The sequence below is a fragment of the Panthera onca genome, chromosome D1 (genome assembly GCF_046562875.1).
Source record: "Panthera onca isolate mPanOnc1 chromosome D1, mPanOnc1 haplotype 2, whole genome shotgun sequence".
In the NCBI taxonomy this organism is placed as follows: domain Eukaryota; kingdom Metazoa; phylum Chordata; class Mammalia; order Carnivora; family Felidae; genus Panthera; species Panthera onca.
This window is the reverse complement of record NC_138348.1, coordinates 25,111,443-25,130,290: the sequence shown is the minus strand read 5'-3', so window position 1 is coordinate 25,130,290 and position 18,848 is coordinate 25,111,443. Positions and strand designations below refer to the sequence as shown.

The 18,848-nt window shown below is 41.9% G+C and overlaps 3 protein-coding genes across 10 annotated transcripts in view; 2 read left to right on the top strand and 1 right to left on the bottom strand.

Moving 5' to 3' along the window:
* Positions 1-1,704: 1,704 nt before the first annotated feature.
* RAG1 (recombination activating 1) lies at positions 1,705-4,836 on the top strand. Its single transcript, XM_060607925.2, has one exon. The coding sequence runs from the start codon at positions 1,705-1,707 to the stop codon at positions 4,834-4,836; it is 3,132 nt and encodes a 1,043-aa protein (XP_060463908.1).
* Positions 4,837-14,817: 9,981 nt separating this feature from the next.
* On the bottom strand, positions 14,818-18,760 carry RAG2 (recombination activating 2). The gene is made up of 2 exons (XM_060606406.2): positions 18,675-18,760; positions 14,818-17,836 (listed from the first exon to the last, which is right to left on the bottom strand). Exon 2 carries the CDS (start codon positions 17,806-17,808, stop codon positions 16,225-16,227), a length of 1,584 nt encoding a protein of 527 aa, XP_060462389.1. The 5' UTR covers positions 17,809-17,836; positions 18,675-18,760; the 3' UTR covers positions 14,818-16,224.
* The window catches only part of IFTAP (intraflagellar transport associated protein), a 65,807-nt gene continuing 65,084 nt past the window's right edge, over positions 18,126-18,848 (top strand). The window contains exon 1 of one of the 8 annotated variants that reach the window (XM_060606409.3): positions 18,126-18,289. The gene's annotated coding sequence lies outside the window, so the exon portion shown is untranslated. Of the gene's footprint in view, positions 18,290-18,349; positions 18,532-18,848 lie in introns of those variants that run through there. The other 7 variants (XM_060606407.2, XM_060606415.2, XM_060606414.3 and 4 more) reach the window with 7 other exon arrangements.

The following is an 18,848-nucleotide window of genomic DNA, read 5'->3' as shown; positions in this document are numbered from 1 at the left end:
TAGGAAAAGGCTAATGGAATGAAAAGGCATTTGGGAAAGAGTTCCAGCCAATGGGACAGGGGAGACCTGGAAGGCCTTCACACCTGACATAGGACAGAATTTAGAAACATAACTGAACCATAAGCAATGTTGAGGTGTTTGTTGGGCTCCAGTTGAGATACTTCTGAGGTTAATGAGACTTTTGAGATGGTTGAAATTGTACAGATCTCACACAGTCCTGTGTTCAGATCTCACACAGTCCTGCAATTTCACAGGATTTCCTTTTTGACCATGTTTTCATGAAAAACATCAATCCCTGAATCCTAGTGCATGCCAGATGGAATAAACTTCAGTAGTTTAAAGGGATGACTCAAGAAGAAACTTTGTTAGCAGCAGTTAGGATGAGCACTTGTCCCTCCTTCCCCACAGATCCCACCCCGGCTCTTCCCTTTGAGGATTAGTCTCCATGACCACATGATTATATAAAAATATCATCAATTTTGTTAGCTAATTAACTGAGAAGCCGGGGGGGGGGGGAGGGGAATGTGTTGCTTGATATAATTGATGGGTCAAGAGTGTTAAGCTAGGCAAATTTGGGAGAGAGATGATAGGTTGAAATATAGTTGCTATTTTTCCAGTGATGTGTACCAAGGAATTTTGAGAATAGTAGGCTCTTTGGATCTGGAGAGGACTCAAATGACATTTTCAGATTTTTTTCTACAGCATGATTGGTGTCTACACTGACACCGATCGGTAGGGTTTCCTGGCATATGCAATTGCTAATATTTTTTTATCAGAAGAAAAATCTTATTCCCACCTCTTCTTATTACAAACCATAAAACTAATGTCCATTGTCCACTAATGACTTCCAGGATGGCCTATGTGATTTTTATCTGAAACTACTTGAATTTTTCATCTTAAAAGCCCTTTGAAATGTTTGTATGTGCACCCTACGGTTTGTTGCAGGTTTAAAGTTCTGTGGTTTTTTGTTTCTAATAGAGACACAGCCCTTATAATTTACAGCAGTGTTCACTAATTAAAATTGTAAGCATAATTACTATCCATGATACTTATTATTAGCTAGCATTCATAAAGCTTCAAAATTCACTTCATTCTTTCAAGTAGTGAGTAATTAGTTTCTTTGGGTTTGTAGCTTTATCATCCCTTTATGGCCTGTTTGGAAGAAATAAACAACCAACCTCCTGGGAGACTGCTTTAAAAAGCTGGAAATATATCGTCCAGCTAGAGCAATGAGGCTAATACAATGCAGAAAATATGACTTTTCCGTGGTTTCACTAGCCAGTTTTTCCTTGTATTTCTTCAGCAAATAACTATTCAACCCTACTAGGAATTGTACTAGGAAGTGTACTAGGAATGTTGGAGAGACAGAAATGACTTACTCAGAGATTCTGTCCTCAAAGACCTTAAGGTTTTGGTGGAAAGAAGTAAGAGTGTACATATCTACGTAACACAAACCATGGTGGCTCACGGTGGTGTAAACAACCACGTGCACTGTCAAGGCAGGGAATGACTGTCCTCTGCTGTATGCTCAGCACCTAACATAGTGTATTAAAATGGGACGTTTGAGAAGTAACTTTTTGCATCAGTGAATGAATGAACAATTGAATGTATTCATTCCTATTTCTTCCAAGATGCATCAGTGGGATATTGAATTTTTTGTCTTAATCTGACTTATTTCCATTGTTCTCAGGTAACTCAGCCATCATGGCTGTCTCTTTGCCACCTGCCCTGGGACTCAGTTCCGCCCCAGATGAAATTCAGCACCCGCATATGAAATTTTCAGAATGGAAATTTAAGCTCTTCAGGGTGAGATCTTTTGAAAAGGCACCTGAAGAAGCTCAAATAGAAAAGAAAATTTCCTCCGAGGGGAAACCCTCTCTGGAGCAATCTCCAGCAGTCCTGGACGAGGCTGATGGTCAGAAGCCAGCCCTGAGTCAACCGGCATTAAAAGCTCACCCTATGTTTTCAAAGAAGTCCCATGATGATGGGAAAGCAGGAGACAAAGCAATCCACCAAGCCAACCTTCGCTATCTCTGCCGTATCTGTGGAAATTCTTTTAAAACTGATGGGTACAATAGGAGCTATCCAGTCCATGGGCCAGTGGATGGTAAAACCCAAGTCCTTTTACGAAAGAAGGAAAAGAGAGCCACTTCCTGGCCAGACCTCATTGCCAAGGTTTTCCGGATTGATGTGAAAGCAGACATTGACTCGATCCACCCCACTGAATTCTGCCACAGCTGCTGGAACATCATGTACAGGAAGTTTAGCAGTGCCCCGTGTGAAGTTAACTTCCCAAGGAATGCACCCATGGAGTGGCATCCCCACACGCCATCCTGTGACATCTGCCACGCTGCCCGCCGGGGACTCAAAAGGAAGAGTCATCAGCCAAACGTGCAGCTCAGCAAAAAACTCAAAACCGTGGTTGACCGAGCGAGAAGAGCCCGTCGGCACAAGAAAAGAGCCCAGGCAAGGATCAGCAGCAAGGAAGTGATGAAGAAGATCTCCAAGTGCAGTGACATTCATCTTAGTACCAAGCTTCTTGCGGTGGACTTCCCGGCACATTTTGTGAAATCTATCTCCTGCCAGATTTGTGAACACATCCTGGCTGACCCTGTGGAGACCAGCTGTAAGCACGTATTTTGCAGGATTTGCATTCTCAGGTGCCTCAAAGTCATGGGCAGCTATTGTCCCTGTTGCCAATATCCCTGCTTCCCTACCGACCTGGAGAGTCCAGTGAAGTCCTTTGTGAGCATCTTGAACTCCCTGATGGTGAGATGTCCAGCAAAAGAGTGCAATGAGGAGGTCAGCTTGGAAAAATATAACCACCATGTCTCAAGCCACAAGGAGTCAAAAGAGACTTTTGTGCATATTAATAAAGGGGGTCGGCCCCGCCAGCATCTCCTGTCCTTGACGCGAAGGGCTCAGAAGCATCGCCTGAGGGAGCTCAAGCTGCAAGTGAAGGCTTTCGCCGACAAGGAAGAAGGTGGAGATGTGAAGTCTGTGTGTCTGACCTTGTTCCTGCTGGCACTGAGGGCGAGGAATGAGCACAGACAAGCCGACGAGCTGGAGGCCATCATGCAGGGACGGGGCTCTGGCCTGCAGCCAGCTGTGTGCTTGGCCATCCGTGTCAACACCTTCCTCAGCTGCAGTCAGTACCACAAGATGTACAGGACTGTGAAAGCCATCACGGGGAGGCAGATTTTTCAGCCTTTGCACGCCCTTCGGAATGCTGAGAAGGTCCTTCTGCCAGGCTACTACCCCTTTGAGTGGCAGCCACCTCTGAAGAACGTGTCTTCCAGCACTGACGTCGGCATTATTGATGGCCTGTCTGGACTGTCCTCCTCTGTGGACGATTACCCGGTGGACACCATTGCCAAGCGGTTCCGCTACGACTCGGCTTTGGTGTCTGCTTTGATGGACATGGAAGAAGACATCCTGGAAGGCATGAGAGCCCAAGACTTGGATGACTACCTGAATGGCCCCTTCACGGTCGTGGTGAAGGAGTCTTGTGACGGCATGGGAGATGTGAGTGAGAAGCATGGGAGCGGGCCAGCAGTTCCAGAAAAGGCGGTTCGCTTTTCGTTCACAGTCATGAAGATTTCCGTAGCGCACGGCTCAGAAAATGTGAAGGTATTTGAGGAGGTCAAACCTAACTCTGAACTGTGTTGCAAGCCCTTGTGCCTCATGCTGGCAGACGAGTCTGACCACGAGACGCTGACGGCCATCTTGAGCCCTCTCATCGCCGAGAGGGAGGCCATGAAGGCCAGCAACTTAGTGCTGGAGATGGGAGGCATCCTTCGGACTTTCAAGTTCATCTTCAGGGGCACTGGGTACGATGAGAAGCTTGTCCGGGAAGTTGAAGGCCTCGAGGCTTCTGGCTCAGTCTACATTTGTACCCTTTGTGATGCCACCCGCCTGGAGGCCTCTCAAAATCTTGTCTTCCACTCCATAACCAGAAGCCACTCTGAGAACCTGGAGCGCTACGAGGTCTGGCGTTCCAATCCGTACCACGAGTCTGTGGAAGAACTGCGGGATCGCGTGAAAGGAGTCTCATCGAAACCTTTCATTGAGACCGTCCCTTCCATAGATGCACTCCACTGTGACATTGGCAATGCGGCTGAGTTCTACAAGATTTTCCAGCTAGAGATAGGGGAGGTGTACAAGAATCCCAATGCCTCCAAAGAGGAGAGGAAAAGGTGGCAGGCTACGCTGGACAAGCATCTCCGGAAGAAGATGAACCTGAAGCCAATCATGAGGATGAACGGCAACTTTGCCAGGAGGCTCATGACCAAAGAAACAGTTGAAGCAGTCTGTGAATTAATCCCCTCCGAGGAGAGGCACGAAGCTCTCAGGGAGCTGATGGGCCTTTACCTGAAGATGAAACCCGTGTGGCGATCGTCATGTCCTGCTAAAGAGTGCCCAGAATCCCTCTGCCAGTATAGTTTCAATTCACAGCGTTTTGCTGAGCTCCTCTCTACCAAGTTCAAGTATAGATATGAGGGCAAAATCACCAATTACTTTCACAAAACCCTGGCGCACGTGCCTGAAATTATTGAGAGAGACGGCTCCATTGGGGCATGGGCAAGCGAGGGAAATGAATCTGGCAACAAACTGTTCAGGCGCTTCCGAAAAATGAATGCCAGACAGTCCAAGTGCTACGAGATGGAAGATGTCTTGAAACATCACTGGTTGTATACCTCCAAATATCTGCAGAAGTTTATGAACGCTCATAACGCGTATAGAAACTCTGGGTTTACCTTAAACTCGCAGTCAGGCGTGGGGGACCCAATAGGCCTAGAGGACTCTCTGGAAGCTCAAGATTCGATGGATTTTTAAGCAGGGCAGCCGCCTTTGTGTTGGTTTTGCAAATAAGTTTTCTTCTGGGTTGCACTGAGACCTTCTCCTGGCACCCTTCACTTCTGTGTGTGGGGCTTCACCACCCGAGCAGTGGTAGATCGGAGAGGCCAGAGGTGCCGAATCCATGTCAGCAATGGATAACTGATGAGCTGAGTGCTTGAGCCGTTTAGGGAGTTCAGGAAAGCAACAGGAGAAATCAGTTATTTGGAAGCTCAATAACTCAGAACAGGAGTAACTGCAGGGGCCCAGAGATGAACAAAGATGTGCGTGTGTGACTGAGTGCCGTGGAAAATCAAAGCTAAGGTTGTCAAAGAAATAGCCAGGGAAGTCAGGAAAGGGATTTGTCTTGTGGTTTGCATTCCCCACCCCCTCAATGTATTATTCTTTGTATTGAGATATAAGTGTGTGTTTTTTTTAAATACCATTTCTGTAGAATTCTTTATTTTATAAATTTCACAGATCTTGGCTTATTCCACAGGATTCAAAAATCTTTCAAAGCTTTTCAGATTTCTCTGATAATAACATCTTACACTTGTATGGCATGGTGACCTTTACAAAGTGCTCAGTGCATTTTCTCATTTGGTATTCTTATGCAGAAATACCCTAGAAATATCCAGAAAATTTTTGGAAAATCAGCCTTCTTCTGAGTCTCAATGATGTCAATGTCGAGTGACCTTAAGGGGCTTAGGGGGTCATCTGCCACCATGAATTTTTCAATAATAAAGTTGAAAGAATAAAACTGTTAGCTACAGTTAGTCATGAAATCTTCTGATAATACATTTTTCTTATCTATCAGTAGCCAAATATGATTTTTATTTTTACTTTTTAATTTCAATAGAGTCTCCAATGCTTTTCTATATAATCTTGAAGCCTTTTAAAATCTGGGTTGACTTACTGTATAAAAACAGATTTAATGTTTTACTGAAAAATTTCTGCCAGATTTTCTCCATGTGAAACCGGGGTCAATTTTACTAAATCCAGATTTCATGGAGTCTTTCCCTCTGCAATATGTTACTCTTTCTATTAAGACCAGTTTACTTTTTTATTATTTATTTTTGTTTTTATTTTTTGAGAGACAGCACAAACAGTGGAGTGGCAGAGAGAGAGAGAGAGAGAGAGAGAGAGAAAGAGAGAGAGACCCAAGCAAGCTTCACGCCCAGTGCAGAGCCTGACATGAGGCTTGATCTTGCCACTGGGAGATCATAACCTGAGCCAAAATCAAGAGTTTGGCTTGGGTGACTGAGCCACCCAGATACCCCAAGATCAGTTTACTTTTAGTGTATTCAGATTTTCATAGCAGGATACCTTTGTACTTTTCACACCTGCTCTGTTTAGATGAATCCTGCTCGTAGTAAAGAGGAAGAGTTAACATTTGTAGAGTGAGTTTTTGGGGGTTTTTTTGTGGGGTTTTTTGGCCACTTTTGAATATTTTCACATTCATTTTTCCTCACAACAACCTGTGTGGGTGGATATTGTTATTATTCCCATTTGATGGAGGGTTAAACGATCTGCCTGAAGTTACTGTGATAGTAAATATCTGACCTGGAATTTGAACTCAGGCATTTTGTTTCCAAATTCCATGTTCCTTCCACCACAAAAATTAACCACCATCTTTTTTTTCTTTTTATAAGGCGGTATCATTGTTTAGGATCCAGAACTAATCACACTACAGTTTATAATTCTTAGGAGCAGAGATGAGTGGGTTTTACAAGTCATTATTGTGCTTTGAGCTCTTTGATAGAAGGGAATGCTAATGCCCCCAAGAGGCCCCCAAATCTCTGGTGGCTCCTGTTATTTGGAAACTATTGTCTTCATCCTTAGGAATTTGAGAATTGCCAATTGCTGGCAATTTAGAGCAGGCATGGGATTTTATATGCTAGTGAGTCATAATGATATGTTAGTGTTAATTAGGTTTTTTCCCTTTCTTTGATTTTATTGGCCATAATTGCCACTCTTCATACACAGTATATCAAAGAGCTGTGTAATTTAGTTGTCAAACGTGTGTCAGTGACATTATCCTAAATGATGTGCATTTAGTGCTTTTGCAGGGTTTGAGCCCTGAATTTTCCACTAAAAAATACAGCAGTCTTCCTTGCTTTTTATATATAGCATATATATAAATTGCAAAGATATTCGTAATTTAGTTGTCAAAAATATATACAGATTTTAATTGTTTTTGTTTTTCTGGAGAATGTTGAGTTTTGTATTTTGTAAACTAATGGGCTTCTGAGCCACCCCTACCTTTCATCCCATTTAATCCTTACAGCATGTCTCTGCGCTAATAAACAGCTAAATTTATGTAATCATTCATTTCCTGAGGCATGCTGGTGCTGGTTATTTGCAGATTTTTCCCCCCATTTCCACTCTGTTACTTGATTGGTGGCACTGTAAATACTTTCTGATATTAAATTCTCCTTTCTAGCATTGCGGGATCTATTTTGAATGCATGTGACTAACAGCATGATTTATAGCACAACCTTCCCAATAATCTCTTAATCAGATCACATTTTGATAAACCCCAGGAACATCTGGCCGCAGGAGTTTCAATATGTAGAAATGCTGCCTCTGGTTGTTTGAGCCCTCAGTGTTGAGACTGCAATATCGAAGACCTGGTTTTATACTGGAGTTTTATTTTTGACAATGCCCATTGTAAATGCACGCACATTCTCCAGGGAAATTCACCACACTGAACAGAGCATTTTTTTTTTTTTTTTTTTGGAGTGTAGACTGAGACTTCAGAAGTGCAATGCATTTTTCTCCAGTGAAACCTGATTCTACAAGTTTTCCTGCCAACCCACAGAGGTGCACTGCAGGGACCAGTGGTAATGGCTGATGTAAACTGATGAGTGGTTGGGGTGAGGTCAAAAAGTGCTCTGGGATTAATAAACACGCACTGAGAAGCAAGAGCAGGAGAAAAGATGTGTTTTCCTTCCAGGTGAGCTGGAGTTTAGTTTTGCCTCAATTTGTTTTCACAATATAGAGACGAAGATAAAGATTTTGTTGGTTGAGTATGTAGGTCTCGCATTACATCAAACAGAATTCAAATTCCGGGGACTAGTAGGGTTTGTAAGCCAGTGGTGTTTGAGAGGAACAAATCACCATTTGGATGCAAATGATTTTTCACTGCAGATGTGTATGTGTCTTCAGTCGTAGACTGGGAGATGGTCTGTTCTTTCATTGTTAAGAAGTAAGGGTGTTTTAAGTAAGTTTACTTTCATTGTTTTAAGTAAGGGTGGATATTTTGTTCTATTTCATTTTTTCTCTTTAACTATAGTAATCTACATAAATATACCTCAGAAATCATTTTTGGTAAGATTTTTGTAAGAACGGCACTTCACTTTATTTTCTTGACAAATAATCATAAAGTCTGCTTAATGGCTTCCAAGAGCTTTCCTTTTTGTGTTTTAGGGAAAGTTCAGGTGCCAGGATGCAATGGAATTTTATCTGATGCAGCTTACCTATGTTTCCCTATCAAATGTTTTCAAATTAAACAAACTATGTATTGCAATACTTACTTTTGGATTTTAATATTTTTACTCCTTATTAATATGAATATTGTTTTTGTGAACAATTTTATGTTTAAGTATTTGAAATAAAGTTTAAAATTTGAAAACAGAGTGTATTGTGATTTATATTCAAATAATAATATTGAGGGCGACATTTGAAACAATGAAGTAACACATTTTTTCTTGAGGAAAATACAAAATAAATTTGGTGAACTTTAGAATAAAGGGCAACAGAGTAGTGATAACGAGTATGATTTATCCTAATATAGGCTGAGACCATTTGTTTCTAGATATTTGAAGTGAATAGTAAGCCTTTTGAAAATATAGAATTTGAAAATCAGTGGTTTTTGGCTCTTTTTGAGAATCAAATAAAATATGGGCCTGTTTCTCAGAAAATTCACATTTTCATACCCCGAAAACTTTGGTCAGAGTGGTCGACTTGTCCAGAGCCACACAGGTAATGGCAGGAATGAGCTAGATCCCGAGTTCTTTTGTCCAGGGTTTTTTGTAATGGTGATATTGATGGTGATGATGATGATGATGATGATGATGATGATACAAACATCAACAACGTCTGCCACTTAGCAAACAGGTGTGGTAAGCAATGGCACATGGTTTTCTCATTGGATTCTTTCAGAGCGGGTACTGTTACCTCCATGTTGCACATGAGGTCACTGAAGCTTAGCTCAGCCAGAAAAGGGCAGGCCTGCAGCTCCACAATTTCCCCTCCAGCTCTGTGCAGCTTCCCTGTACACTACTCAGTCATCTCTTCATCATCCATGGATTTTCAAGCATCTCAGCACATCTTTGCTAGAGACCTCTGAGCTCCCTTCTGCTTAGAACAGAGATTCAGCCTGTCTGCTTCTGTGCAACCGTACCAGCTTTTTAAAAAAATATTTTTAAGGGTATTTATTTATTTTAGAGAGAAAGGGAGAATGAGTGGGGGAGGGGCAGAGAGAGAGAGAAAGAATCCCAAGCAGGCTCTGCACTGTCAGCATAGAGCCCAGTGCAGGGCTCAGCCTCACGAACCATGAGATCATGACCTGAGCTGAAATCAAGAGTTGGACCATTAGCCAACTGATTCACCTAGGTGCCCTGTACCAGTTTTTAAAATATTGAAATCTGTTTGTACTTGTAGGCAAACAGCCTGTGTCCCCAAGGCCCCAGTACTCTTCCAACTCTGGCAGCCCTGTCTCATCCTCAAGGAACCCAGATCCAGCAAGTAACGGGTTAACACTAGCACATCAGGGGGCCTTAAGAACTGCCTCAGCGCCATTTTCTTCCATTGATTTTTTTAAAACTGCGCTATCCTTGCTTTGCTTTGTTTTTCCAGTTTTGTTGAAATATAATTGACAAAATTGTATATCAAGTGTACAACATAATAGTTTAATACACATTGCAAAATATTTACCATAATCAAACTAATTAATGCATCTATCATTTCACATTGTTACCTTTTATTGTGGCGTGGTGAGGGTGGTTAAGATCAAATAAAATATGGGCCTGTTTCTCAGAAAACATTAACTGTCGTCACCATGCTGTTCACTAGATCTTCAGGACTTACTCATCACAAAACTAAAAGTTTGGACCTTCTGACCAAGTATTTGAATATTACTCCTGCCTTTGAGAATGAAGCATCTCCTTACCCCTTAAGGCCCGGCTAAGTTCTATATTGTTCCTGATAGCCTTTCTAACTACTTCAGCCTATATTTTAAAGAAATACGTATAGGATACCTTCTATGCACATGCAGTGTGCCTGGCACTGGAGATACAGTGATGAACAGCACAGTTTTTGCTCACAAAAAGCTAGGTGGAAGCAGACATGAAGACAACAGTAAGCCTAATAAATGCATCACCGCACACTCTAGTAGATGTTATGAAGAAAAAGCACTAAGTTCAGTTTGAGTATAGTAAGACAATGGAATTTAAATTGGGGGGGTCAGAAAAAGCATCTAGGAAGAAGGAACCTTTAAGGAGAGATGGGTAGAATGGGTGATGTGGGGGCAAGTGTGGGGGGTTAGACCAAGAGCAGACTTCACCCGTGGGAAGATTCTGAGGTGGAGAGCAGTTGGTGGAGTCTAGGAACAGAAGAAAAGTCCCTCTGACAGGAGCAGACAGAGTGAATGCGAGGAAGGGGTTGTGTGTATTTGGAGAATCAGGCAGAAGCCTTATTATGCAGGACATGGCGGGTGGGGTAAAGACTTGACTACTACCCCGGTGCAAATGGAAACCTTTGAAGAGTTTTAGGCGGGCAATGGATGCCATCCAAGCCACGCCAGGAGTGGGGCATGACTGAAATGTTTTCAGAAGGTATGCGTGGGAGGGGATTCGTCCAAGATTAAGAAGGGTCACGCATAAATATTTCAATGACGGAGTAGCGATTTCAAACATTTTTTTATGTCAATTATACATGACCTGCTGATTCATGTGTCTCACTACCTCACACAACTGTGTCTAACCCTAGGCAGGAGGATGTGAGGGAGGTTCTGCAGCAGCAACATCTTCTCATGAATTTAGCATTTCTTTCCATGACAGTTTTCCTTCTCTCTTGTGGAAAGTTCCTTTTCTCCTTGGCTTCTCTATGATTGTTTTTCCTCTCTTCATGGTGACAATGTATCTCTGCCTTCACAAAATACACACTGAGTTACTTGTAGGCCAAGTATGTGCATTTAAGTTTATTGATTTATTTATTTGAGACAGAGAGAGAGAGCACGAGGAGGGGAAGGGCAGAGCGAGAGGGAGAGAGAGAATCCTAAGCAGGCTCCACGCTGTCAGTACAGAGCACTATGTGGGGCTTGAACCCATGGACCGTGAGATCATGACCTGAGTCGAAGTCAGACACTTAACCGACTGAGCCACCCCGATGGCCCCAAAGTTTGAAGCTTCTAATCAAGGCTTGCTCTCTCGGGTGACCAGCCCCCATGCTGAAGTCATCCAGGGCTGTCTCAATAGAACAAAAGACTCTCCTAGCACCCTTATCACTCAAGAAATGCCAGGAGTTTTAGGAGCTCTATGCCAGAACCAGGGACCCTCTGACACCACATTCATAGTTTTTAATGGTTAAAAATTGATGATTTGGTCATCTTTAATATGTACACCCACACCCCTCCTCTTTTGGTTATCACCATACATTTTGGAAGGCACTTTGAGCAGTCTTTTCCACATTTTAGAGTTGTCTTGGACAAGACATCTCTTCAGCTAAGGCCAATATAACAAAGGAGACTTAGAGATATTTTAGTCCAATTTTTAAATTTTACCACCATATTCCAGGTTAAAAAAAAGAAAACTGTTATTGCAAGGATAGCTTGCACTATACAATTTCAAATTTGTCACCAACTGCTTCCAGTATACGATTTCACTTTCTGTAACTCTCCTGTCCTGCCCCTTGCCCCGTTCTGCAGTAGGACAATAAGTTCCCTAAAGACGGGGCTCTTCTTTTGTTCCTTTTCAGGTCCCATAATATTTATTGTGGATCTTGGATTATATTTTCTTTTTTGTTTTTTAATTTGAGAGAGAAAGTGCATTTGAGTGGGGAGAGGGGAAGAGAGAGAGAGATAGAGATAGAGAGCGAGAGAGAGAGAGAGAGAGAGAAAATCCCAAGCTGGTTCCACACTGAGCATGGAGCCTGATGCATGGCTTGATCCCACAACCCTGGGACCATGACCTGAGCCAAAATCAAAAGTCAGACATTCAACCAACCGAGTCACCCAGGGACTGCCAAGGATGTTGGATTTTCAATAAACACTTACTGATGGGTGCCCTGAAATAGCCTATTAATAGAGGAATTAAGCCAGAGATTCAAGGGATCTTTATCCTTAAGCTATACATACTCACAAGCCTTTTTTTCCCCATGTTTATTTATTTTTGAGTAAGAGAGCATGTGTGGAGGAGGAGCAGAGAGAGAGGGACAGGGGATCCAAAGCCACCTCTGCACTGACAGCAGCAAGCTTCATCTAGGGCTCGAACTCATGAACTGTGAGATCATGACTTGAGCCCAAGTCAGACACTCAAGCAACTGAGCCACCGAGGAGCCCCATATCCGCCAGTCTTTTTAAAGGGGTGTTATTGATAACTTTTCTTTCCTATTCTAAAAATAATAATTTAAATGAATATACATTTACTGGATTGATATCTAGAGACAGAATGAGGTATTGGTTCTCTTAGTAATAAACGTGCTGTATTAGATGTTTCTTGACAGAACTAGGTTTGGGAAAATGTAATATCATTTATGGCAAATTCCAAGTCAAAAGGCAATGTTCTATGGTAGAGTAGAATTTGGTGGTGTATAAATCATTTGAAATTCCTGTGACTGTGGGTTAGAATGGCTGCCTATTCAAGCTAAGTTTACCAAGAAATGCCCAAGAGTGGTACAGAAATAGACAAGTCCTAGGTGGTCTCACAGAGAGAACTGTGACCATGCTGAGAGAAGAAGGGCAGAATGATCTCCTCCATCATATGAGCCCAGTAGGGACCCAGGAAGCAGCTGAGAGAAAGCTAGATATAATTATGTCTGGTGGTTAAGGCTGAGATACAACTCAGGAGTCATCATGAAGCTGATAACCTTGGCCCTGTGGGGGTGTGGGTATTGTGGCAGAAGCCAGTGAGAAGGGATGACGACCCTTAAGGACCAAATGCTTCAACCCTACTCATTCCCACTTCTGGAAACCCAGTATTATGATTCTCCCTGGAACCTGGATAAAAAGCTGGGTAAAGAGGGTAGACCCTAAATTTATTGAAATTAAATTTCCAACACACAGTAAAGGTGATGCATAATACGATGTGAGTTATAGAAAAATACAGATGGTTTTGTCTCTTGTACTGCTGAGTATATAAGCAGAGATTTGTAAGTGCTATGGCCATCAAGGAGGTAATGGGGTTCAGAACAGCCTTTCTGAGGGAGAAGGTATCTGAACTGAGATGTAGAGTGGATAGGAATGTGCCAGATAGCCTAGGATATTAGCAGGAGTTATAAAGCACCAGAGGAAAGGCATGCCCAGCAGAAGGGATGGGTTGCTCAAAAGCTTAGTTTAGCATTTTTGGAGATTGAATACAAAATGCGAAGAGTAGTGGGGCGCCTGGGTGGCTCAGTCAGTTAAGCATCTGACTCAGGCTCAGGTCATGATCTCGCGGTCCGTGAGTTCGAGCCCCGCATCAGGCTCTGTGCTGACAGCTCAGAGCCTGGAGCCTGTTTCAGATTCTGTGTCTCCCTCTCTCTCTGACCCTCCCCCATTCATGCTGTCTCTCCCTGTCTCAAAAATAAATAAACGTTAAATAAAATTAAAAAAAAAAAAAACAGAATGCGAAGAGTAGTGAAACAGGAGGGGGAGGGGACAGGGCAAACGGTATGAATGCAGTTGTATATGACTTTAGTTTACCGATGAAAACCTCAGGCAGCCGGCCCCTTGCTTTAGGGTCACGCCATTCCATACTCCCTTTGTTTACTATGTTTTAACCAGACTGACCTTTCAGTTCCTCAAACGTGATAAGCTTCATCTCACCCCAGGGACTTCAGACTAACTATTCCTTTTCCTTATGCTTCCTCTCTTTCTAAGACATTCAGCCCCTTAAAATGGTCACCTTGGAAAGCCAAATACTTATTTATTGATATTATTCTATGTAAGCAGTTTCCAGACTTATCTTTAGGACATATTTATGAGCCATATCAGAAAGACCATTTGTACTCAGACTTTCTTTTTTCTTTTTAACCTAAAGTGGTAATACTGAGAGTTATACCCTACTAGGGCTTTGGATGACATTTGTCTGTTTCCAGAGATGTTTCCTACTCCATCTCTAATGGTGGAAGAAGGACAGTTGTTAAGTGTCTTCAAAGGAATGAACCATAGGACCCGAAGGTGACTGAAGTGTGAGTTCTATAAATGTTTTAAGCAAAGGCAGTATATCATTAGAATAAGTGAATCCTTTTCTAATGTGGTCCATTTGAATGTTTGCATGTGCTTATCAGAACAGAAACTTCATCATCTTTAATGTCAGCTGCTGAATTCACTTAGGACTTAAAAAGACCTAATTCTACTAAAAAATATGGTAGTAAAACCAAAGTACTTGCTTTCGTGACACATACTCATATAACACACACACACACACACACACACACACACACTCTAAAAGTAGCTATGCTGGTGGCATCTGAGTTTAACTATAGAACCCAGTGAGTTCAGAATTAAATCACTTAGATTATCATTGACTACAAAATAAATATGGTAATAATTCTTCAGCTACTCAGTCACTATAGATGAGTTAAGGGAATGTATCTACCTCTTGAAGAAATAACCCTTTTGAACTCTGTAAAGGATATTTCAGTTCTAACTTATGACACTTCCTATGAACAACAGAAAAAAGAAATCAAAGTAGAGTGATCCTGAGAAAATTAAATAGTATAATTTTGTCCTTAATTGGGTAACTATGCATATTAATAATGAGAAATCGATATAAACAAGACATTTTAATGCTTTATTGGTTTTACATAGATGACAAAAACAACAAAAAATCAAAGCAAAGGTATAGCAAATGCTTCAAAAGGAGTATTCATTAAGCAACATTACTGAAACAAACAACAGGACTTAATTCATCCAAGTTAGTTTTAGTAGCTAAGACATGGAACTGGTAGCAGACGAACTTGTATTCCAGGGATTTATCTCCTGTATGGTCATGTGCCCCCTAAATCTGGCAATAGAACTTCACACACTGTGGACTTTCAATGAATACTGATGAATAGGAAGCTGTGGCTTAAGCTCCTAGGATAAAGTAAGATGCTTTTCTAGAAAAATACTCCAAAAGGAGAGACATTTATTTATAAGGTCATCTAATTATCAGTTGATGTCTTAAAGCCTCAAAGTGAACAGTCTTTTTTAACTCTCTTTCTAGAAAGTATCTAATTGAACCATAGCAAGTTCATTGATTTTGCAATTTTCATTGGCATCCAACTCCACATGTCAACTAGACACATACACACACAAATTTACTTTTCCCCACTTAAAATCTTATACCTATTAACTTTAGAACATTCTTTAACTTCTTTTATTTGGGGGAAATAATACTATTGTTCTTTATGAGATTTTAACTGGTGGTCTTTTCTTAGCGTGCTCTGACTTATTCCCTTTTCCCAGACTGCTAAGTAGCAGTGGACTTCAGTTTTCATTAAATCTCTCAAAGAATTGGTTCAAGCAATTGGCCTTGGTCCATCATCTGTGCACCAGACAGGGCAGAGAGGGGGAATCCTCTGAATAAAGTCATGCAGGTAACTTGATAAAATATAACAAACTTGATGTAGAGTCCTTTTCTCCTCCTTCATGTCAATGGAGACTATGTTACAGCTTAAATAAGCTTTATGGAACTTTTTCTGTTCGTAGACATAATCAAGAGACCAGTTTAGAGTTAGAGACATATAAAGAGTACTAGCATGGGATACAGGTGATCTTGGTTTTAATTTTTGGCCAACCACCAAATTGTTATATTGTGCAAAATAATTCATTTAATTCCTTTGGGTATTAGTTTCTTTACTGGCTTAATTTTGTCTTAACTACTCTATAGCTTATTTGTTATGAAAAATTATATGAAGGATATAAACATATCTTGATTATTACTACCACCTCTGTATTGAAGATTGCTTGAATGAAAAAATTCAGGTCAGAAATTCTCATTTAAGATACCTTTGACTAAAATTTTTTCAAGCATTTAGCATTGTATTATGAGCACTTTCCCCTGGCACTTGATTCATAAGACTAAAAGAAAACACGGGCATTTTCAATAAACAAAAATAGAAATATAATTTTCATCATTGTTATGATTCTTTAAAACAGGTTTAAAAATTTGATGCACTTGAATTTGGAAGACGTTTGTGAAACTAATCAAACAGCCTTCTAAGAAAAGATTTCTTGGCAGGAGTAAAAATTTTCCCAGAACCTTTTTTGTGGAGGGATTTCAGTGGAGGCTTTTTTAAGGGTAGGTCTCTTTTGGGGGTTTGTAGTGCTCTTGCTATCTTCACATGCTCATTGCAGTAATACTTGTTGCTTCCTTCCGATAGATGGATGAGTGTGCGTTCTGCCAGATCCATGCATTGGGCATGGACCCAGTGCCCATCTCCATGAGAGCAGTAGATCATGGCAGGTTTATTGAGCTCAGTTGAATAAAATGGTACCCAAGTGTTGATATCCACATCACAAGTAGCACAGCATGTAATCCAGTAGCCTGTCTCAGACTCATCTTCTTCATCGTCTTCGTTATAGGTGTCAAATTCATCATCGCCATCAAAACTATTTGCTTCTGCACTGAAACAAAATTCTTCTGAGTCTTCAAAGGGAGTGGAGTCCCCTGGGTCTTCTGTTGATGTCTGACTATTTGTGAGTGTTTTCTGATCTTCATTCACATCATCTTCAGCACATTTCAACATATAAAAATAGAATGCCTCTGAAGAAGCCTGTTTATTGTCTCCTGGTATGCCAAGGAAAACATTTCCATTTCCCATGTTGCTCCCAAACCAGATCTTGCTGTGCTTAATATCTGGGGTCCAATCTGGGGTCTCCATCTCACGAATTTCTATCTTGTTGTCCACAAAAGAGACAATGTTGCAGACCATTCTCTTTTGATTTTCAAGCTGATAGCCACCAACAATAACAAATTCATCACTGTTTGTTTGAGTCAGGATCGCACTGGAGACAGAGATTCCTCCTGGCAATACTGTGCAATTCACAGCTGGGCTACCCAGTGGGAGATCAACCTTTATGCTGTATAGGTTGGCAGGGCGGATGTTATTGGCAAGTGAGTGTCCTCCTAAAATATAAATGGTATCATTTCTGGCAATGGAGACATGAAAAGATAACCCATCCTGAAGTTCTGGCAGAATGTATGACGTAGAACACCCAAATTCAAAATCTACCAGGAAAACATGGGGCAGACAGTCAGCTACACTATTCCATTTTTCTGTGATTCTTTGGGCAGAAGGCATGTATGACCGTCCTCCAAAGAGAACACCTATACTTCTCCCTCGACTATACACCACATCAATGGAATGACCATATCTGGCTTCAGGAACATCTCCTACCAAGTCTTTCTCCGTGCAGCAAAAAGTAACTTTTTTGTTGTTCTTGCCAACAACAGACATGACATAAATCTTATCTGAAAGCTCATTATTTGGTGTTTTCCCTCCATGGATGATATATTGATGCTTTTCAGACTCTAAGCTGCCTCTGAAGATGCAAGTGGCTGGGTAACGAAGAGGAGGAAGGTAGCAGGAATCCTTAGAGAAAACTGCAGGCTTCAGTTTGAGATGGTTATGCTTTACATCAAAGTGGAAAACTCCAGTGGGGCAGGATCTCTTGGGCCAGCCTTTTTGGCCAAAGAAGAAAACTTGCCCATCAAAATTCATCAGTGAGAAGCCTGGTTGTATTAAGGCTGTATTATTACTGACTGTTATCATCTGTAGTGACATATTTTCTGATAGTGGATGGATCTTTTATCTGAAAGAATTACACACACAAAATTACTGTATCTCTTCATATAAATCATTATGTTTGCATCACCTTACATGTAAAACGCTTATTTAAAAAAAGTTCTTCCACAAGCTTGTAGAGGGACTGAATTAGCAAAATCCAGGCAGCTAGGTAAGTAAAGAGCCACAGAACCTTCCTTCCTAATAGGATCCAAGCAGTTGGGACATGTTTTCGACATGGACTATCCTCCCTTAGATTTCTGGGAATTGTAGTCCTATCCCCCCCACCCTCTCCACAGATTCACCGCTTGTCGGCCGAAAGAACTACATTTCCCAGGAATCCGTTCTCTATGGGATGCGTGGTTGGAGACAGTTTCTGTTGCTCCAGGAGAAGCGACTCCTGGGATGCCCCTCTGAATAAAGACGCTCAAAGTGCGGAGTGACTAGAAGGGAGCCAAAGCGGAAAACTAGGGAACGGGAGGTGAGCGCGGCTGACGCAGACCCAACATCCGGGTTACGGGAAGGCTGCAGCACCAGGAGGGGCGTCAGGCCGACTGCTGCCGAGTGTTCCCGGTGCCTCTCCGGGGACTCTTAAACAAGTGACCCCGTAGGAAGCACAGTTGTTTCTGGCCCTAGTGGGGTTGCCTGGAAACCGCAGCTTAGAAGGAAGCCCCGGATGAGGCGTCCTAGCGGACTCCTGCCTGGATGCTTTCGAGGACTCGAGTCAGTTACACCCCTGAACGTCCTTAGGTTGCTGGGTCGGGGCGGGGGGGTGGTGTGGAGGACCTGAGGTCACAGAAGCTGTGACTGTTTTACGGAAGCCAAAGACCAGGCTCTGAATACCTGGAGCGCGGGGGAGAAATTACCTGATAATGATTTCGTAGTGGAAACACTAATTGGATTTCAACGAGTGTCTTGGCAAAAGCCCCTGGTTTTTCCTCAATCGCTCTTGCTCCTGCATTTAGGGTTCTTTCAGGGAAGCAGAGAAGGTTCCTAAATACCCCCCTGCCTCCATTCTCTCTTCCTCTTACCTCTAGGAA